General features: G+C 40.4%; 1 protein-coding gene across 1 annotated transcript in view; it reads right to left on the bottom strand.

The window, feature by feature from the left end:
* The window catches only part of LOC311262208 (dual specificity calcium/calmodulin-dependent 3',5'-cyclic nucleotide phosphodiesterase 1A-like), a 182,240-nt gene that overhangs the window by 5,645 nt on the left and 153,644 nt on the right, over nt 1–22,951 (bottom strand). Inside the window, exons 5-11 of the mRNA XM_084361456.1 lie at nt 21,954–22,020; nt 19,352–19,468; nt 15,116–15,256; nt 14,512–14,612; nt 13,153–13,278; nt 12,937–13,038; nt 1,958–2,078 (exon numbers count right to left, since the gene is read on the bottom strand). Coding sequence (XP_084217582.1) covers nt 1,958–2,078; nt 12,937–13,038; nt 13,153–13,278; nt 14,512–14,612; nt 15,116–15,256; nt 19,352–19,468; nt 21,954–22,020 — 775 coding nt within the window. The remainder of the gene's footprint in view (nt 1–1,957; nt 2,079–12,936; nt 13,039–13,152; nt 13,279–14,511; nt 14,613–15,115; nt 15,257–19,351; nt 19,469–21,953; nt 22,021–22,951) is intronic.

Here is a 22,951-nt window from a genome sequence, read left to right as displayed (position 1 = left end):
TTATTATTTTATTAGTACAATGATAAACAGTATTGTTTATTTTTCTTCCTGTTATTATTGCTATTGTTATTATTGTTATTTTTTAATTTATTTTTGGACTTTTTTCTTATTGCTGAGATTGTTGGGGGGGATGTTATACGTTGTGTTTGTTTTCAACTTAAAAATCAATAAACAGAAAAAAAAAAGTTTGTTAACTGTGGGGACACGGGAAAAGGAAGTGTCACCTCTGATGACATCACAAATCACCTTCCAGTCTCAAGACTCTAGAAGACTTTAATGAAAAGGATGATGATCTCTTCACTGAGCCTACACAGGAGTTTCTCTTCACCTCTGGACCCCAACCGGGACACACCTCTGCTGGCTTGACCCCATGAGGGGGGGACTTCAGCTGCATACTGGCAACTAAGGCTTGTTTGGAGAAAAGAACTTTGAGGCCAGAGGCCTACTACACCTTTGAAGAAACTGAAGACTGCCTGCATACCTTCCCAAAGGGTGCACGAAAGAGAGACAGAGAGAAAGAGAGAGAGATGCAGGACCCCAGGCCAACAAAGGCCAACTGGAGATTCAACACAACACTTTCTTCATCTTCATCCTCAGCAAACCCAAAATCTCTTCTTTCCCCTTCAGCCTCATCAGGTATAACACACTTTCCAGAGGTTGAATAATATTGATGATGGTTTACAGGTCCAAGTGTCATACAAGTGTTTGCTATGATTCCAGTTACTCTCAATACTCTCAGCTTTGAACGATGCAAACACAGTCTTTTTTAAAGTTCCTCCATTCAGAGTTCTATTGTGTTGCTTCTACTTCATTTTCATCTACCTGGTCTGAACACCAAACCTTCTTGTTTAGCGTTTGTCACCATACTTTAGTCTGTGTTTTGTTGTCATCATATCTTTGTAGTGTAGTGAATACATGTTGACTACAAAGTCATTGTTTGTGGTTTTTGTACATTTTACAGTTTGGTCACTGAATGCGTTCCAATTTTGCTGATGCTCTACTTTTCTCTACAATCAATTATTTCCCTTGAATTAATGTGGGTGTTATTAGATTTGCATCCACTTTTTGTCACTGGGGCATGAAAAACAACAAAGCAATCAGTGTAAATTCAAGCAGAAAGAGGGGTCGGGATGTGCAAAAAGCAATCTGACTACCCAACACATTGTCTTTTCAGTTCTGTAATAGATGTATGTAAATGGCTGCTTTACAAGGTTTTTGCTGCTCATTCATGCACACGCTCATACAATGATGACAGCAAGCTACCACACTGGGTGCTGGTCTGACTATCAGGGGCAATTTAGGGTTCAGTGTCCAGCCCGAGTGCACTCCACCTTAGTGGATGACCTGCTTCGCCTTCTGAGCCACAGCCACCCCATGCTACACTGAAAGGGTTAGTATGATGAGTAGCAAACATTACCATGTTATCAACACAAAGTCAAGAGAATGAAAAAGGAAAATTCCAGTGTGAATAAACCTTCCCATTATGGTTGCTACTATATGACTTGTGCTGATATAATAGCCATTTCTTCTCTTTGTGTTTACTTTCAGTCGGATTTAGAGACTAGCATTTGAAATGATTCATGTGAAAACCATGTTTATTAAGAAAGCTGTGGGAGGCTTGAGCAGCTTGCCACAATATAAGCTGTTTTGCAGATACCTCATTTCCTTGCATCACTATAATACAGGTGATTAGAAATACATGTACGGTATATTTAACTTATATACAGAGGTCGAACCTGGAAAGATGAGCACAAAAAGTAAGCAGTGGGTGGTGGATTAAACTGATGTTGTAGCTCCCAACTCTGATACTATATATTTTGCCAGGAGTCTTTCCAGATGGAGTCATGTTTGGCAGACAGGCCTTTTCCTAAAAAATGGTGTGCGTGTGTGTGTGTGTGTGTGTGTGTGTGTGTGTGTGTGTGTGTGTATGCGTGCATGCATGTGTGTGTGTATCTACCTGTCGAAAGAACTCCTCCATCAGATTGTGAGTCCAACGGTAGTGCAGTGGCCAGGCTTTGGCTGGATGACTAATGTCTGCAGCATGAAGCATCAGAGACAAAACCTTCACTTTGTCTATACTGGAGAGAGACAACAAAACAATTGAATGAAAAAGTAATTTAAAAAGCATTCAATAATAAACTATATTTGATCCGAAGTGTGAATTCTACAGTAGAAACTGCCCAGATGCTGACTAACAACCCCTACAGCATGTCTGGTAAGAACACAATGAGACATTGTCCACTACCAAGTATTTTAATGAGCCAATGTTAAGTTAAAGTTCTCCTTTCTATCCATTAGTGTTATTTACAAGTATGGCTTCTACAGAGAAATGAGGAAAAAATACAAGATTGCAAATCCAAATGAGTTTAACATAAATTAACTGTTATATATTGTAATGCATTACTACATCCTATCCTTACCGTTAACCACTACTACTGTTATTACTAGTAGTCACATTTCCATTATGTGCATTTCATTATTATTGCTGTAATACCTCTTAATGTACTTTCATTCCTGTCAACCATCCATTATAATTGTATACATTGTGATCTCGTTGATCTGCTCTGTACATGCGACATCTATTGCACGTCTGTCCGTCCTGGGAGAGGGATCCCTCCTCTGTGGCTCTTCCTGAGGTTTCTTCCGCATTTTTTTTCCCTGTTAAAAGGGTTTTTTTGGGGGACAAGTTTTTCCTCACTCGAATCGAGGGTCGAAGGACAGAGGGTGTCGTCTCTGTACAGATTGTAAAGCCCTCTGAGGCAAACTGTGATTTGTGAATTTGGGCTATACAAATAAAATTTGATTTGATTTGATTTGATATAGAGAATCCTTCAATTGGCATGAATGTACATAAATATCTTTCATTAACGCAAAGGCAAGATAGCGCTACAATTTGACTCAGTTGCAAATGAAACACTTAATTCTCACTATTGTAATAACTGAGCTAGCTTAGCAAGGCCAGGTAACTTATGAATGTCAGTCACGGTCACACCATGGTAGTAGCAGGAGCTAACAGCAAAATAACAACTCAGTTTCATAAAACACAAAGACTCATCCTCATGCTTATTAACAAGAAAGGAAGAAGTGACTGACACTTAAGCTTAGTTTATGCTTCTGCGTCGCGGCAGAACTTCGAATGCTCAATGACGGCGTAGGGTCGACGACGTAGCTACGCCGTCGACCCTACGCCGTCATTGAGCATTCGAAGTTCTGCGTCGAGGGAACGCGTTGGTCTGCAATTCACCGCCAAGCCGCGAGGGGGGGTGGGGGGGGGGTGATTGGTTTCGGGGGGTTCTTGCTCTCTTGCACTGCAGTTGCGGTCAGAGCAGATATGCTGTGTAGCATTCTGGTCACAGTGTGGGGCTTACAAGCTACATGCTGCACAACACCAATACTCCTCCTGCCCTGCTGGGATCTCACAAAGCATGGAGTTCACAAGCAATAGGAGACAAGCATGCAAGCAGCAGAAGTAACTGGCGGTGTTGTTATACTGTTGACTGGAAAAGCAACTGCCGGAATGATGGTCTGAGCGGACCAATCCCAGTCCTTGCCGTTCGCGTCTCGACGCATCGACGTGACGCGTAGTCAGGATTTTTTGGAGGCGCACGTCAGGCTACGGCGCAGGGTCCGCGTAGGGGTCTGCGTCGACGACGTAGCTACGCCGTCGCCGCGACGCAGAAGCATAAATCAAGCTTTAGTTGCATACACAAACACTCTGAAAAGTAGAGTTGGCTGAGAAGAAATCTCTACAGGAAGATGCAGGAACCGAGCAGCACACTACTTCATGAAAATGCTAACTGACAGGCAGTGCCAAATTAAGCCTGCCTAAACATACATTTCCATAAAGGGGCACTTTGCTACAGCCTTTACATTAAAGTCTGGCTCTGGAAATTAGCTGGCCTTTTTAACAGTATTTAAGTTAAGTCAGAAAAGCAACACTTCTGGTGAGTTTGACAGGTTGTGGTCAACATCTTCTCATTTAACACTGAAAATCTTGGTTTGGTTTATTCAATAGTGCATGAAAAAGGACAAAAACTGCTCCACTGCAGTCATCTGTATGTCATGTCAGCCGTGTTGACTTTTATTTTGATCGGAGTGTGCACAGTGCAGATCTCCAGACAGCTGCTGCTGCAACACAGGCAGAACCAGATTGTTGAGAGGCTGAATACAGTGTCTTCCACCAAAACCCATTCATGTGTGAGCCAAGAAGCATGACAGCTGCCACTTCCACACCTCTGTTCCAGCTAGGGTGGCCATGCGTCCGGCTTTAGGCCGGACAGTCCGGAAATAACAAAAAAGGTCCGCCTTTTGACACGTTACCTTGTTAGTTTAATACTTATTGGCTAATAATGTGTGTCCAAAAAGCTGTGTCAAAATAAGTAATTTCATTGGTTACATTTTTCTGTGGTGACCTATCAACACATGGCTAATTTTAATATTCAAATGAGCCATGTGTTGATTCCCACAACAAGAGCTCATGCACAGTTGCTACCACCAGGCTGTCAATCAAGCTCTCAGTGACAGAGAACATAGTTAGCTAACGTCCGGTTGTTGGACTGAAATTCTGAAAATGCCGAAGCGAAAGACCTCCTTTAACCCGGAATGGGCAAAAGAACACGAGTTTGTGACAAAAAGTAGAAAGGATGAGTTTCATTTTTTTTGTACAATGTGTTGAAGCCACGTAGATGTCAGCAGCAAAGGGAAAGTAGCTATCAACAGACATGCTAGCACTGACGAGCATCGAGCTAACAATCGGAGTGCAGGAAGGTCAGTGCCTACATCTTCTCCATCCCATGTAGCAATGCACATACAGAGCGTGTATTTTCAATGATGACCACAGCCTGGAGAAATGAGAGAAATCGACTGGAAGTGGACAGTGTCAAGGCAGAGCTGCAGATTTGCTTCAATTTCACAGACCAGTGCACAGAGATATACAAGAAATTCCTTGCGAACAAGAAACTCTTCGAAGCAGCCAGGAAAGGGCTGAAGTATCGCAAATAGACTGTGTGCCAGTCCCAAGAGGCCAGACCTCCCTTCTACCATCAGATTCTCTATCAGCCTCTACCCAGCCTCCAACTAGCCTCCTACCAGCCTCTGCCTTGCCTCAACCAGCCTCTACCCAGCCTCGGACCAGCTGCCTGAACTCCAGGTGAGAATGTCATACAACTCTGTCCTGGTCATGTTAATTAGCAATATGGATAAGGAAAGGCTATATGTCTCAACTTGTTTCATCTGTGTGATTTCTCTTGTGTTTCATTGTTGATGCTACAGGTCGGTTACAACCCGCCTTTCCGAAACCCCGCTGTTCCGAAAATAGACTTCCATTCATCGTAATGGCGTGGTTTCTCATTTTTTCTAAAGACCCTGCTTTTCCGAAAAGGCTATTGTGGTACCCCTAACCCTAACCATATTGAGAAGTAATTGGAAGTTGAAAGAACAGCGATTCAGAACAGCGGTGTGTCGAGGTGGAGGGGTTTCGGAATGGAGGTGTTTCGGAATGTCAGGCTGTTCCCCTACAGGTCCACCATGCTGAGGCCTTCTGTGGCCTGCCTCAAGCAGCATCTGTCCTGCCTCAAGCAGCATCTGTCCTGCCTCTGTCCAGCTTCTGACCTGCCTCTGACCGGCCTCCTACCATCCTATCACCTGTATCTTGTATATTTATTATTAGCTATGTGGTATGTGTATGCACCTTTATGTAATCTGGTGGAAAAACATATTCAAATTTTAAACCGGATCATACCAAACAAACATCTGCTTGCGTGTCCCTGTGTATGCAAAGTGTCCTCCTTTTTGATGTGAAGGAAATGGCCACCCTAATTCCAGCAGGGTTGAGAAAAGAAAAGGAAAGCTGGACTCTAGTTAGAATCGGTGCTGTCCCTGTGGAGGCCCCTTCAGGGATGCACAGACTGAACTAGTTCAGCTGGCTGTGGGACCTTATGTTGTCCATTCCACAAAACTCCCAGGGATGATCTGCTTGTCTTCATCAGATGGAACAGCCACATGAGTCCAGTCCACTGCTCTTTGGCAACCAGAAGTGTTTTTCACAGTGGCATGTCCTGTCCCTTTTTGATGTTTTTGTGGGTTTTTTCTTTCCTGCTGTTTTCATTGATGTATTACAATATTCACTGCTCAATACAGCCATGGCTTCATCTGCATGGATTATTGGACTTGCTCTGTTGATTTTAAGCATCTATTTTACTCATAGACTTAATCACAGAAACCTTGCAGGCAGCGTCATTCAAAGCATCCGATACATAACAGAATTCCTACTGCAGTGCAATTTTAAAGTCCTGGACGATTTAAGAGTTGATTTTATACTGAGCCATGTGGACCCATCGTCATGGTGGTGGAGTGTGTCTTCTCACTTGGGAGCCCTTCTGTGCTCCTGACATTGAACTGCAATGTGTGTCACCCGACCCCCCTACTGCCCTCGTGAGTTTCCACAACTGATTTTCACCGTGGTTTACTTTCACCCACAAGCAAAGTCTATCAAAGCATCAGAGGCAATATACCACCTTTCACAAAAACTTAAATCCATCTCCCCAGATGCACCATATTTTTTTCTGGGGCACTTTAAGAACTGTTCATTGCAAAATAGTCTGCATACTTCCTATCAATATGTGAAGTTTCACACTAGGAAAAATAAGACCTGCCATGCCTCCCCTGGGTGCATCAGACCACAATGTGGTTTACCTCTGGCCATCATATCAGAGGCTTTTGGAGAGGGAGAAGCCCTAGATCAGGACCGTAAAGATCTTGAAATGAGGACAGCATCTCATGTTTGCACGGTTGTTTCGACTGTACCTCATGGGAGATTTTTGAATGTCCAGATTTGAATGAACAAATTAATGTGATCTCAGACTATATAACGTTTTGTGTGGATTCAGATGTACCCGCTTAGACATTTAAGATGTTTCCTAAAAATGGATGAACACTAGTTAGCCTCCTCCAGGTTGACGAGCAGGAACACGGCCCAGTTTTGGACTGGCAAATCAAGCACAGTAATACCATGGTCAGCAAACCAATTACTAGTAGTTTTGGCACTGTGGGTAGGGTCCAAGTCCAGCTGGAAAAGGAAATCAGCATCTCCATACTGTACTGGAGATTCTGATTTCCTTTTCCAGCAGGACTAGTAACTGGTTTGCTGATTGTTGTATCACTGTGCTTGATTGGCCAGACAACTCGCCTGACCTGACCTATTGTCAAGAGTAAGATGAGAGACAGCAGACCCAACAATTCAGACAAGCTGAAGCAGTGCTACAGGCTGATCGCCTCCATGCCATGCTGCACTGATGCCGTGCAGAAGGAGCCCTGACCAAGTATTGAGTGCATAAATGAACATACTTTTCTGAAGTTCGACATTTCTGTATTATAAATCCTTATTTTGATTGGTTTTATGTAATATTCTGATATTCTAAGATACTGGATTTTTGTAGCTGTAAGCCATAATCATCAAAATTAAAACAAAAAAGGCTTGAAATATTTCACTTTGTGTAATGAATCTAGAATATATGAAAGTTTCACTTTTTGAATTCAATTACAGAAAAAAATGATGATTGGGATGAGACACTGCAAAATGCTTTATCTATACTAGCTTATCCTGGACAGGCTAAGAGAGGTTGAAGCTTTTCCGTGGGCTTTTTAGATCAGATAAATAGCACAGACAGGTGTTGACAGACATGGAGGGATATGTCCATTTTTGTCAGATAACGACTGTGGTCCAACAGCCAACAGTGCACAGACCTATACCAGTTTTAGAATGATGCTTCGCTGACCATCTTTTTATATATACATATATGTATATATATATATATATATATATATATATATATATATATATATAAACAGCTCAACGATCAGTTACATTTGATCAAGCATGTTGTAAGATTGATTTACGCCAGGTTCAGACAGTGCGCCAAAGCGCCGCACTCGGAAATTCTCGAATCGAAAATGGCTCCGCTCCTCGGCGCTTCGCAGCTGATCACGGCTCTTCGGCGTCCTGTCTGAACCCAGCGTTAGGCTACAGCCTCTTTAGGAACCACTGGATCTGGTTTTCTGTTTGTTACAACATGTGGAAGTTTTCTCTTCTATGTGGAAGTTACCTGAATATAGCATTTGTTTCTACTGTAATATTTTTAACAAGTCATAAAATCAGCTCAACGATATGAGTGAAAAGTTGGGTCATGAAAATGTCCATGAAATTCAGTATATCTTAGTATTTGGCATGCCCCTTTTTTTTCAGTCTTCACTCAAGCGGGCATGTACTCTACACCCGTGTAAATACTTCTGACTTCTGTTATCCCAGCATGATTTGACAATGTCCCACAAAGCTTCTTGTGATGACATAAATGTTCAAAGGGGTTGAGGTCAGATGACTGTGGAGGAAAGTCCACTACAGTCATGTCTTCTTTGGTCTTCATGTAGTTCTTATAAAGTTTTGAGGTGTGTTTGGGCACATTATCCTGCAGCAGTATGAATCCTTCTACACCAGGGGTTTCAAACTGCCGGTTAGGGTTACACCTCCAACTTCTTAGAGAGGCAACAACTCTTTTTCCCTCATTACCCAGGTTACCTGTTATGAGTTGAAATCCGACATATTGCTAAACAGGCGCGTTTGCTTTTCACTTTGACAACAAATCCTCCTCCATCATCTTGTCAGTCAGCTCTCTTCATGCTAAAAGTTAAATGTGACTCCTGTTGTGCTGCAGCTCTGTTGCAGCAGTGCTGCTGCACAAAGTAGACACCTCCAGTCTGTAGCAGAATCTCAATGTTTTTGCACTCAATTTAGGGGCAACACCTCTGAAGAGGAAACTTGAAATCAAATCAATAATTTCTTAAGTGACCAGTCAAATATCTAAAAGTGTGTCTTCTCGATTAAATTGATCTCCTTTCTCCACTTCAAAGGAATACACAGGACCACGACTGGGTATAAATGAAAATGTTTATTAACTAAGTAAATATTAACAAAAATGACAAAAATGAAATGATGGTCAGACGTGAATATTTACCATATACAAGCAGTCAAAATGATGATGGTGAATTGAAAGAGGAAATGGGGAATGGTGGAGGAAATAATCTGATCACTACGGACTCTAGTAACAAATACTGGAGGAAAAAGTTGTCAATAAGACTATTATTATCATTATATCGATTTTAACATCAAACCAGTCATGAGCAGTTGAGAGGGTGGTTTAGCCTACTTTTAGATGACTTTTTTTTTTTTTTACTTTCAGACTTTGAAGGCCGGTCCGGAGTTGAGAACTTGGTCAGAACCAAAGCATTGGATGCGATGGACAGAACCCTTTGCACGGCGAACTCCAGGCATTATGGTCCCAGAGACGAAGTGCGGTCCGGTCAAGGGGCTCTGCCAAGTCTCTTTCGACGGTGATTTGGAGTCGGGATTCACTTCTCATCGGAAGCCACTCAGTGTTCGTAGTCATGGTACAGACGGGCTGTCTAATTGGGTCTCGGCTGGTCTCAGCTGGTCCGTATTACTTCAGTTCTATTGGCTTTATTCATGAAAAACCAGAAGGTTGTATAAAACTAGTAGCAAAGTTATAAAAAAAACTCCAGGTACACCAGTAACAAGAAAAAAAAGGGACAAAAGTATACGTGACTAGAAACCTCCGTCTCCAGCGGTTTTGTATTCGGAGGATACGGGATGTGTTTTTTTCGGTCGATCAACCAATCAGGATTCCTTTCTGTCCTTTCGTAGTTTGAGATAGTAATTCTTGAAATTCTACATTATTAAAATATGGAGTTTTGCGTGTTGAAAATACACATATTGTCATCCACCATGACTCATTAAAATATCAAGAACAAGTAATATGTGAACTAGGATTTTATAAACAAAAAGAGAAAGAATCAAAGAAACAAAACATTTATATGAGTGAATTCCTCTTTTAGGTAAATTATCATGAAGAATGTTAACTTCATGCAAATAACTGTTTAAACAAAGAGTAAATAGTTCCAAAATCGGGATTCAACAACTTTTCCTTCACTAATTGTAATAAGATGTATCCTGTGTACTTAGCCTAACTGTAGAAACAATTATCCATACATGGTCAGTAGATGGCAGTATTGTCACATGTTAGAAATGCAATGAAAACTTTAAATGAAACGCGGGCTAGGAAAGTATCAAGTGGAGAACAGACCTCATCTCCATTCTGTGGAGGTGTCAATTGTCCTTTTGTATTATTGTAATACAGTTTGAAATGTTAAAAGCTGTTCTTCTTTAGAAGTGAGAAAACTCTCCCTTCTGGATTGCATCATACTGATAGGTTTGTGGCTGCAAAGTGGGGGAAGAAATCGTCTCTTTGAGTGTACCCCAGATGACCTTCCAGTGCTGAGGCGGGTCCGCTACAAGTCATAGCGTCCATCGTAGGACAACTGATTTGCAAAATGGTGCAGTGGCCAGTGAAAGTAATGAGTGTCACCCCGACCACAGTGCAACACCAGGATAATCGACAACCAGGGCAAGCCTCGTGCAATGTTTAATTTATTTATTAAAGTCATTTATTAGGGAAAAATGATCAGCACTATTAAAAACTAATACACACAGCACACAGATGTTTACTTCTGTTTGCATTGTTTTTTGTTAAATGTCAAGAAAATATAAGCAGAAGTGCTGCCAGGCGTAGAAATGTATTTCATCTGTGAGTTCAGTGTAAGGTTTCAATAAGTTATTTAAATGGGGTAAAAGATTTGCACTGTAAAAAACTAATCATATAAAATGTATACAAGCTGCTGTTTGCCTTTTTGAATTATTATGTTAATAATGGAAATAAAAACTACATTTTCAGAAATGTTGCGCCTTGGAGTTCTTGAACACTGTAATGGCCCTCCTACAAGATGACAATACTGGCAGTGGCCCCAAGTTAATTTGAGTTTGAGACCCCTGTTTTACACAAAGGTGCAAACCAGAGGGCGTAGCATGTCTCTGAAAAATTGAGTGAAACTTCTCCTTGGTCTGAGTGTCATCAAATTTGGAGCAGGTGTCCAACTCCAGAGTAGGCGAAAGGGCTCCAGACTGGAATATTCCCACCACCATGTTTCAGTGTTGGTTTGAAACACTGTGGTATCATTCTCTCTCCGGTTCATTTGTCATCCCTCTGTTACTGAATCTCATACTTGGAGGTATCAGTATATAGGACTTTTTTCCTGGTATTTCTTTACCCACCACAAGTGTCTGGTCTTGTTTCCTCTAATGACAAGTGGTTTAGAAACTGTTACTTGTCATCTGAGACCACAACAAGACAGTCTTCTTTTGACAGGACTTTTGCTGAATGAGTCTTTCGGGAACCCTTCAACTGATCCAAGTCAGGAAGTCATATGAGGGGCAGTTCTCTTCGCCTGAGGTGTTTACAGGAAGGTAGATAGGATGACATTTACTGTCCTAATAAAACATCAAATTGTCACTGTCCTGGGAAAGGCATGATCAACACAAACATGAGGGGGTCATTGTTTTTGGATGGAGTGATTAACAACTAATCGTCTCTTTGAGTGTACCCCAGATGACCTTCCAGTGCTGAGGCGGGTCCGCTACAAGTCATAGCGTCCATCGTAGGACAACTGATTTGCAAAATGGTGCAGTGGCCAGTGAAAGTAATGAGTGTCACCCCGACCACAGTGCAACACCAGGATAATCGACAACCAGGGCAAGCCTCGTGCAATGTTTAATTTATTTATTAAAGTCATTTATTAGGGAAAAATGATCAGCACTATTAAAAACTAATACACACAGCACACAGATGTTTACTTCTGTTTGCATTGTTTTTTATTAAATGTCAAGAAAATATAAGCAGAAGTGCTGCCAGGCGTAGAAATGTATTTCATCTGTGAGTTCAGTGTAAGGTTTCAATAAGTTATTTAAATGGGGTAAAAGATTTGCACTGTAAAAAACTAATCATATAAAATGTATACAAGCTGCTGTTTGCCTTTTTGAATTATTATGTTAACAATGGAAATAAAAACTACATTTTCAGAAATGTTGCGCCTTGGAGTTCTTGAACACTGTAATGGCCCTCCTACAAGATGACAATACTGGCAGTGGCCCCAAGTTAATTTGAGTTTGAGACCCCTGTTTTACACAAAGGTGCAAACCAGAGGGCGTAGCATGTCTCTGAAAAATTGAGTGAAACTTCTCCTTGGTCTGAGTGTCATCAAATTTGGAGCAGGTGTCCAACTCCAGAGTAGGCGAAAGGGCTCCAGACTGGAATATTCCCACCACCATGTTTCAGTGTTGGTTTGAAACACTGTGGTATCATTCTCTCTCCGGTTCATTTGTCATCCCTCTGTTACTGAATCTCATACTTGGAGGTATCAGTATATAGGACTTTTTTCCTGGTATTTCTTTACCCACCACAAGTGTCTGGTCTTGTTTCCTCTAATGACAAGTGGTTTAGAAACTGTTACTTGTCATCTGAGACCACAACAAGACAGTCTTCTTTTGACAGGACTTTTGCTGAATGAGTCTTTCGGGAACCCTTCAACTGATCCAAGTCAGGAAGTCATATGAGGGGCAGTTCTCTTCGCCTGAGGTGTTTACAGGAAGGTAGATAGGATGACATTTACTGTCCTAATAAAACATCAAATTGTCACTGTCCTGGGAAAGGCATGATCAACACAAACATGAGGGGGTCATTGTTTTTGGATGGAGTGATTAACAACTGTCATAAAGCATGTAACCCCTGCTCTGTTGTATATAAATCAAGATAATTTGGAAGACTGCAGAGAACACTGTGGGTCTTCTCTCCATGCTGTAGGTATTAAAGAGACATGATTCATCACGCCGAGTTAAATATAAATAAATTTGGTGTCTCGTAATGATGAGGAAATATTTCAATGTTACATGAAAAATGTTTAGTATACCAGTAAACCTATAAATTATACATTTGCTGAATATTAGAGGTCAGAGGTCATGGTTATAGCTCTGACCTGTGTGTCTGTGTCAGGGAATTCCTCATGGTCTTGATCTGCTGGAAGTGACAGGACATGTCCGTGGACATCACCATCTCTATGACCAGAGCCCTCAGCTCCCTGCAAAAAATCAATACATATACGATAATCTTTGAGCAATCACCAGGACAGAGCCCTCAGCTCTTAAAGTATACAAGTATCAACTCATCAGTGAAGTGTGATCTGTGTTTGCACCTCCAGTCATCTTTGTTCAGGTTGACCAGGATGTTCATGTCTTCCTCTGCCATCAGCTTGTAGGCGGCACTGACATGATGGTTCTCCAGTACCGACCTGTCATTGTACAGGATGGCCACCTCTGACCTGACAGACACACATCCAATCAGGTGCTGACATTTTTCGTAATCTGTCATATTTAGAAGCCCCAAAAACAACATGTTTCTGTTCTTGTTCTTCTCCTGGTTAAGACATTCATTCACATGTTTTTGTCAGGATATGTACACTGTCCAAGTGTTTCTGAACATTCAATATTTACAGTCCACACCAAAATATTTCAGTAACAATTACATTGATTGCCATGATAATTGGTGCAGATGTCCACTGTGTCCGAAGGATAAATCCCACAGACTTTGGTGGTCCCCTGACTTTTCTTCTAGCACATCTTGAGTTGATATTTATGATTTTAAGTTAAGTATCTCTACAACTACAGGATGGATTGCTGTAAATTTGATTCACACAGTCATGTCCCACTCAGGATGAATTTGGTCAGCCCATAACTATTTATTGAGTGAGATCACCAAGTCAAAAATGTAGTATTCCAATACTTTGGTTTATCACAGATTACCTGCAAAACTAATGGCATTTCCATTAGCCTCAACTGTAAGCCTTCTTTGTGTTTAGCACGCATTAGAAAATGCGAGCATGCTATCATGCTAAAGTAAGATGGTGAACATTATACCTGCTAAATATATGTATGTCACCATTGTCATTCTGAGCCTGTTTAGCACAAAGCATCACTGTAGCTAAGTATGGGCTCACAGAGCCACTAGCATGGCTGCAGACTCTGAAGTTCCTCTTTCTGGTTTAGAGTCTGAGAAAAAACCCATTTTGAGAAAATGGCCTTAGAAAATGTAATCCAATACATTTTTAGACAAAACATGGTAAATAGGGTAGACATGTTAACTAACATACAATATATGTCCGTTAAGCTTCTCTAGTTCATAACTTACATTGTGATGCATTTTCTGATAATTTATTATTAAATATGCACATTCTTTCCACCAGTCTGAAAAAAGGCATGTCATGGAAGCAAAATAGCCCAAAATGTCACTGTTTTCAGCTACAGTGTCTCCCTTCAGATCTGCTAGCATGGCTGTAGTGTCATTTTGTTATCAGTTGTTATTTATGTGTCTTTCAAAGTGGCACCTAAATAACAAAATTTTGAAAAAGGTCATGGCTTACTTTCACAAAGTAGAGAAAAAACTAAATTAAAATCACTCCTGTTCCATCAGGCTCAGTTTGTGTGGAAAAGAAACTATCACTGTTCCATCAGTTGCCACATATTGAATAGTCTGAATGTATTGCTGCATACATTACCTGGTGTGGATGTGGAAGTTGTTGGTGGTTCCTGTGTGTTCAAAGTCGTGAATTGCTGCAGCAAAAACCATTGCAAGAATCTCTAGCTCACTGAGCCAATGCTGCACACAAACAGACACATACAAAAATGCATTCACTCTGTTAGCTGATGAGGGTAATATCAGTCAAATGTTTTCACAATTTACTGTCCATAGCAGGGCTGCCCGAACTTTTTCGCTTGAAGGAACAAAACTGTAACTCGATGGTGGGCCATGGGCTAAAAGCAAACACATGTTGTACTGTATTGTTTAGATGCAAAATGTTACTAGAATCCAAAGTTTTCTTAATGATTGACTGCAAGTGTCACTCTGTCTGCCTTGCTCAGATTATGAAACATAATTAATAATTCGGGACTAACATACATATTTAAAAACGCACATATAAACTACATATTTAAAACTCATTCTTACCTCACCAAAATCAAACAGCATAATCATTATATTTATTTTATTTATTTACATGTTTATTTTTTGCTAGAAACATCTTGGAGGCCAAATTGAAACTTTTGGCCCATGGACCACACGCCAGCCCTGGTTTCTAGAGACTGTGTGCGAGTGTGTGTTACCATCAGTCCAGTGTGCAGCATCAGGAAGTGCGCAGTCTGAGTGACATCGGCAGCATGAATCAGGTTGTGGTAGGGGTTCTTGTGTTTGCTGTAGCCGTTCTCCAGAGCTTCAACAAATTGCACCAGAGCCTGCACTGGGATCTGAACACAGCACTACAAATAGTACATGTACCACAGGTACTACAGGTAAAATGACCACTACACTGTACCTATGTGGATACTCTGTCATGCAGGAACAAAGATATATAGTAGCTCAGGTGTTTTTGATAATTTTTATTTCAAAGCTTGTAACCCAACCAACACATTAAGGGCCGGATCTACTAAAGGTTTGCGTGTTTTTTTGCGTGTGCAAGGAGTTTGCGCATGTATGTCCAGACGCTGATGTGTGTCAGCTGGGGCAGCGGGTCGGTGATCAATAAGACACATGAGAGCATTATGACTGATGTATAGCTCCCCTGGTAGAGCAGCTCCCTCAGTAAGCAGAATCATCCGCTAGTATGGGTTCAAATCTCATTATAGGTAGTACCTTTAGTTAATGTGTTTTCTTTTCTCATCATCATTATAATCACATATGGCTCCAAGTTCGAGCAAATAAATGAGCAAATGAGCGTTAATTCTCCGCCGGGCCGCGGCACCAGCTTTCCTGCTTGTGTACATATTTGTCTCCAACGGCTTATGACGCGCCTGTGGGGGATGTGGGTGTTTTAACACCCACACTTTTCCTGGTTAGACGGTTCAACACCCACACTTTTTCTGCAGTTTTTCCGCAGTTTTGCACAAACGCCTCACTACAGTCGCTGAGTTTCTCTGGCCACTCTCTGTCTGCGCTGCGGATGCCTCCTCTCCCCCTCCCTCTCCTGTTGGTGCTTCAAACATGACACCGGCTTTCAGTGTGACTGGCTGATGATTGGCTTTTCTGCCTCAAGTCCCGCCTCTTGAATCTATAATAACCAGATCCTGACATGTAAATGTGATGTCTGTGGGAATAAAAAGCACTGATAATTACATTATTACATTATGTCATTTTTAGTAGTTAAAGTCACTGGATATAAAAACGATTAATCAAAATCAGTTAAATGTAAAATGTAATGTAGGCTAATTATCAGTGCTTTTTATTCCCACAGACATCACATTTACATGTCAAGATCTGGTTATTATAGACACAGATTCAATATTTATCATCACAGTAACAGAGTTACATACATTGGCAGCTGTAAACACTCATAAAAACATTAGAAAAATAGGCTACATACGTGGGTTTGTTGCCTACCTGTTTACTAAACATATAAGGAGTAGTTAACGTTTATAATCATCAGAGAACGTTACAGACATTGTTTTTGGTACGTCTGTTTACCAGATATATTCGTACGTGTGTGAATGTGTAAATGAGAGGCTTTAACTTAAAGCACTTTGTAGAAGGAGCTTTATAAAGTTCACTCCATGACTTTGACGTATGATTCAGCGTTCAGTGAAGCGTCAATGTATATAAATATGTATATCTATGGCTAGTTCCCAATATATCTAACACAGCAAGAGAGGCGGGACTTGAGGCAGAACAGCCAATCATCAGCCGGTCACACTGAAAGCCGGTGTCATGTTTGAAGCAACAACAGGAGAGGGAGGGGGAGAGGAGGCATCCACAGCGCAGACAGAGAGAAACTGAGCAACTGTAGTAAGATTTGAGCAGGAGGGAATGCAAATGTTAAGGCATCTGGAACAAGTTCGCTTAACTGGAAAGACCACATCCATCCCCCACACTTTTGAAAAGCTTGCTACGCCAGTACCGGTTACTGGTTATCATCTATTGATATTTCCGTAGGCTACAGTTGTGGTGTCAGAATTTAATGGATTTTATGTACACAAGCAGGAAAGCTGGTGCCGCGGCCCGGCGGAGAATTAATGCTCATTTGCTCATTTATTTGCTCAAACTTGGAGCCATATGTGATCATAATGATGATGAGAAAAGAAAACACATTAACTAAAGGTACTACCTATACTGAGATTCGAACCCATACTAGCGAATGATTCTGCTTACTGAGGGAGCTGCTCTACCAGGGGAGCTATACATCAGTCATAATGCTCTCATGTGTCTTATTGATCACCGACCCGCTGCCCCAGCTGACACACATCAGCGTCTGGACATATGTGCTGCTGTCGTGTCTTCAACCTAAAAACTGATATTTATACATTTTTTCGTTGAGTAAAAATCCTCTCTGAATTATGGAACTGATAAGAATCATTTCTTAAATGCTTGTATGGACGTTGAAACTTCTGTAGGCTGTGCGTAATTGTTTCTGCCTCCGCTTAGCCGTGGCTGCAGCGAGCGAGCAAAATCACAACCTCAGATGTCTTTAGGGTCTTTGACATGTGCACAAAAAAAGACCACAGTTAAACATAAAAGCAAAACGAAAACAGATAAACATAAAATGGGAATATCACAGATAAATACAAAATACAAAGAATAAGACCTTAAAAGACATTTCAAAGGCTTCATAATGAGTTGTTGATGAGATGAATGATTTTTTTCACTAAGTTTGTCCTTGCTAGAGGGACCCTGTAGCAACAGGTTGAAGGAAGGAGTTGGAATGAGGTGTGGGGTGGGTGAGGTATTATTAGCTACATTCTTGTATTTAAGCAACAACAAACAGAAACATAAATCAGGCAACTCTGTCCATTCCCCGTTCATGGTCACTGCTCCCTGCTGCTGCATGTTGTCGCCCTCCTGCTCACAGGTGCCACCTGGTGGTTGTTTGGGCACATTGCCGCTTCTCATGAAAACACAATTGATCCTCCACTAAAAAGGTGCGTGATTCTCGCTTGAATCACGCGTGAACTCGGCCACAACGAAGTAGTACCTACTGTATGCGTAATTGCGCACACATGTCTGCCGTTATTGTTGCAAGAAGGAGACGCCGAAACAATGGAAGGAGACGCCGAGAACGCATTTTTCACCCTCGTGTGAACATTTTTGGGATGAATGAGGAAATATTACATAATATCATTAGAACATATCGCCTATCCAGCCTTGCCACTTTGGAGCTGTCGGAGGAACTCAGAGCGGATTTGGAGCCAGCTACGAGAAGGAGTCACGCAATACTTTGTTTACTATTATTATTATTACATTTATATTATTATACGCCAATTTTCCTTTTGTTCTTCTTCTGATGTCTTGGTATCTCCTTCTCACTTCATCCACTGTTCGCCTGTTTTTTCCAACAGCATTAACTTTTTCACCGATTTTCTCCCAAACGCGTTCCTTTGCGCGACTGTCAGATTCCTTTGCTGCAGCTCATTGAAATGTTTATTCGCTTCCTCTACCAACACTTCTAATTCCAAAGGATCGAATTTCACTTTGCGCTTTTGCTCTCTCAATCTCGCCATGCTGAAAACCATGAAACACGCTAAACTCTCATTTAAATAGGCGTGTCTCCAACATGTTTGCACCTGTTGTCATTAACGCAATCACTCTTAGTAAATCGCCCGCAAACCGCGGTTCAACCCCACGCGCAAATTTCTAGATTGCCCATGCAGATTAGTACAAGCAATGTGGGATCTTAGTAGATCCGGCCCTAAGTTTAGTAAAACTAGCTTTGAACATTTATCATTACAATATTTAATTGATAGAGAAGATGCAGTCAAAGATGAACCATGAATCCACTGTTCTTAACTTCACAGTGAATTTAACTTTGAGGCAGGTGGATCATAATATTGTTTGGTGGTAATAGTTCTGTTTAATGAAGTGCATTGTAGAGGTTTCCTTTTATCTATAATTTAAGTGTCTTGTTATTATGATAACATCTCATTATAACAAATCTGAGGTGCTTAACCCAGATTATGAGATAGACATCTTATAAGTAGGAGAAAGTAAAGTTGTAATTACACAATAACAAATCTTTTTTTTTTGCCTAATAAGTTTTTTTAAAAAAGAGTTACAGGACAACTGCAAGTTATGGTTTTATGGGTTGTTTTGTGCTGGACTGTTTTCTTGGCTGGGTAAAATGAATAAATAGTATATATACCAAAATATACTAAACTCCACATAAAACCACAACCTGTTTTTTCACTTTGGTTTTCGTACAGATTGTAAAAAAACAAGAGATAGTGTGTTGATTAATGAGATTTAGAGGCAACATAACCCTTTTGTTAAAGAGATCTGTCTACCCAGTACACTAAGCTCCCCCCACCCTGACATTAGACCTCACACCAGCAGTGTTAGTCATATGAAGCGGTGTGTACCCTAAACCTGTTGATGAGGTCATAGCGGGTGAGCAGGTCGTAGACCAGGAACTTGAGGGCGTGGTCTCCTGTGGCCTCGTGGAAGGAAAAAACATCAAATGACCACTGATCCACTTCCTGGAAAACAACCAGGAAAACTCAGGCTAGACATTATCTTGCTCATCATTATCATCTCAATAACTAACTAGAAAGAGTAGCATTTTCTGAAGAAAATGAATGCGATTGCTGCATTGTATACATTGCTCTCGATGAGATTTGTGTGCAATAATCAATGTCTGTTGGTGTTTTGTCACAAAGATGATACAGGAACTTGTAAAGTGAGTGTTCATTGTCCAATCTTCTCCAAATTTGACATGTTTGATTAAAGTCCCAGCCATAACACATCTACATACAATTTAGGAGCCATAGTCATTGTGCCACCTAGTGGCAACAGGAAGTTAGCCTCTTCTGGCAATCATTTGATTAACACGAAACTTTCAAAATGTAGTCTACCCTTGACATACTTGAACCAAACATATGATTAGTGACTGTTCTCTTGCGCCACATATTGGACTCAGAAGGTCACATTTAACTCCTTTGTGCAGTGTCCAAAGCAGAAAATAAAGAGCAATGTCATACAGTCCATTTTTGGCTATGGGTTCGCAGCTGCAGCAGGCCCTGACTCGAGGGCCTGTTCAACATTGCTTGCAGTTTTAATCAGGGCCCAAGCACAAACCGTCCAAAGGCTTTTCCAAGTTCCACATTTTTTTTTCCATGTGTGTAACAGAGTGAAAAAAAAAAATCTTTTTTTACTCTTTTTTACTTTTTTTACTCAGAACTTAGAATATGGAGCACTAGAAAAACTAATTCTCACTTGCTCCTCAGGGAGTGAAAAAAAGTAAAGAGGTGCTAAATTAAAGATAGATTGTAGAAATTAAACACTTCCTTTCTATACCTCCTGATTTCCTTCTCTTCCTCCTTGCCTTTTCTACCTCCACCGTTTTGTCTACATTTTCCTGTCTTCTTCTGTCTCTTCCCTCTTCATACCTACATTCCTCCCTGCTGCTACTACATCCCCACCCTCTCTTTACTTTTCTTTTTATAACTCCCTTTCCATCTTGCCCTCCTTCATTTCTTCTTTGTACACTCTTTGCCATTCCTACTTCATCCTTTCCTTTTCTACCTCCTCAGTTTAACTTTCAGACTCCTCTCGGTCTTTATTTTATTTTCCTCTTCTGCTTCCTCTTTTTCTTTCGAGTTTCTTCCAGAGTAGAATCTGACTGACTGAATGGTTTCATTTGATTAGATTTCTGTTTATATGCATACTTGGGCTGTCAAAAAAATTATGCATATTAATTGCTCTCTATGACACCCCTTGATGTTACGTCCCTGAACATGTTCCACAGCAGCTTTGTAAACATAAAGGTAGTCATAACTAAATGCTGCAGAGCATACTGAAGGGAAAAGTCCCACTCCAGCCATTGTTTCTAACTGTCAAATGGTTAAAATTCATTCTTAAACTGAGAATGGGCTGTGGTTAATAGTCAGACGTTATACCATTGCTATCAGATGCTGTCATTTCAGCATGATTCTTATCATTAGCATGGGTAGCAATAGCATCGATATAAGCATGGATATTAGCATGGATACACATTGCATGGATATTAGCAGGGATAGGGATAGTGCTATTACTCAAACATGAGTTCTTCTTGTGTATTTGTGCTTTCATCGTTTCTATGTAAGCACTCATAGTTTACAGCTTCATTAGTTGCATTTTTAAACATCATGTACGAGGCTAAAAGAACCTGTGTTGTATTGCTTTTCATTGAAACAGCTGTGTCTAATACCAAATGCTTCTTTCCAGTTCACGTCTATCATTCCAATTATTAGGCTGCAGATTTATCGATTGTGGACCATAAAGAAGGCTACAAAATGACGGTAGAGTCAGTACAACCAAAGGTACATGTACAGCTGGTTACACGCCGTCTGGACAATATAACCATCATGCGAAATGAGTCACAAAGGGGGTTTTACCGCCATTTTTGGTAACTCTAAAGTACTCTAACGCGTTACTTTTCTCAGTAGATAACACAGTAACATAAGAAGTGACTTTAATGGCAGTTATCTTGTAACATAATGAGTTGTTTGTGGATGACATAAAATTCACAGATTCTTTATTATTTGTTATTTGTCAGAAATTATAAAACATTGTCAGGAAAGATCACTAAAATACCAAAACACTGTGGGGCTTTAAAAAAAATGGCCACAGTTTTGTGTAACTTATATGGCGAGGAATTTATATCAAGGTTATATATCATCTCCTTTTTAAGTTTAGAATGTCCATTTATTTATTGATTCACTCATCCACCAAAATCAATTTCTACTGAAATATTTTAAAATGCGTACGGCAAATATTGTTATATGCGATTAATTTCCATTAATTAATCACAAAGCTTGTAATTAATTTGATAATTTTTTTAATTGCTTGACAGCCCATATATACATACAGTATATATATATATGCACACACATTTTTTCAATAATTAAAAAAAATAAATCAATAATAAAATGTCACTTCCTGCAGTACATAGTACATGTACTGTAGTCATGAAACAGTTTTTACCTTCAGAGCTGTCAAAGCCGTGGGAGGGTAGGTCAGACCAGTCATGTTTGATGTCCGTCTATACATCCTGATGTCACACATAGAAAGATAAAAATATCATGCTCAAATCTCAGGCATAGATACAGACAGTTGCATGCATATAAACACTCCTCACACAGATCTCCATCTGCCTTCCTCCACAGTTTGTGACCAGGATGGATTGTTTATCACCATGGTAACCACGTTCTAAACACACACAGTGAACTTCGCCACAGAGTGGCAGATATTTTTTGATTTCATGCGTCATTAAGTGTCAGCAGATGAACTGATACTGTTCCATCAGTCGGAGTCATCTCTAATGACATTGGACATTATAGTTTCCCTATATGATCTCCATCTCCAGCTTACTTGCACGCTAACATCATTAGACCTCATGTTAGACCTCGTAATCACATCTGCAATGATGGATCTGCCGGATGCTTTCTGATGTTTATTTTGAAGGAGTTGATAATTGATTTCTGTTCTGTCTTCAGGTGCTCCAGATTTCTGCTGAAGACAAAAAAAACTGAACAGTGTTTCTCTTTTGTCTGAGACAATCATCGGAATAATATAATACACTACTTTGATTAAACTATGTGGACATAAACAGCCATTGCCTATGTGATTGTTGCACATGTAATTCCAAAAGCATGACATTAATCTGTTGCTATAACAGCCTCCACTCTTCTGGTTTCTATCGAGAACTAAACCTGCTAAAATTATAAAATAAATAAATATTTATTTAAATGCATTAAATGCACCATTGATGTGTTTTATTTCTGTATTTGTTTCTGTATTATTTACCATTTGAATTTTCCCCCTATTTCCACAAACTTATTCATTCCTGTATTTCATTTTACATCTCTGTATCCATTTCTGCTTCATTATGCAAATGAGGAGGATGTCATTTGTAGGAGATACACTGTATTAAAGGCAAGGTATTAATCACTGAAGATTAATAAAACACTCGTTAATGGGGC

This window comes from Pagrus pagrus (genome assembly GCF_965226575.1).
Source record: "Pagrus pagrus genome assembly, chromosome: 9".
In the NCBI taxonomy this organism is placed as follows: Eukaryota; Metazoa; Chordata; class Actinopteri; order Spariformes; family Sparidae; genus Pagrus; species Pagrus pagrus.
The sequence above is the reverse complement of the archived record's forward strand: the minus strand, read 5'-3'. Positions and strand labels throughout refer to the sequence as shown.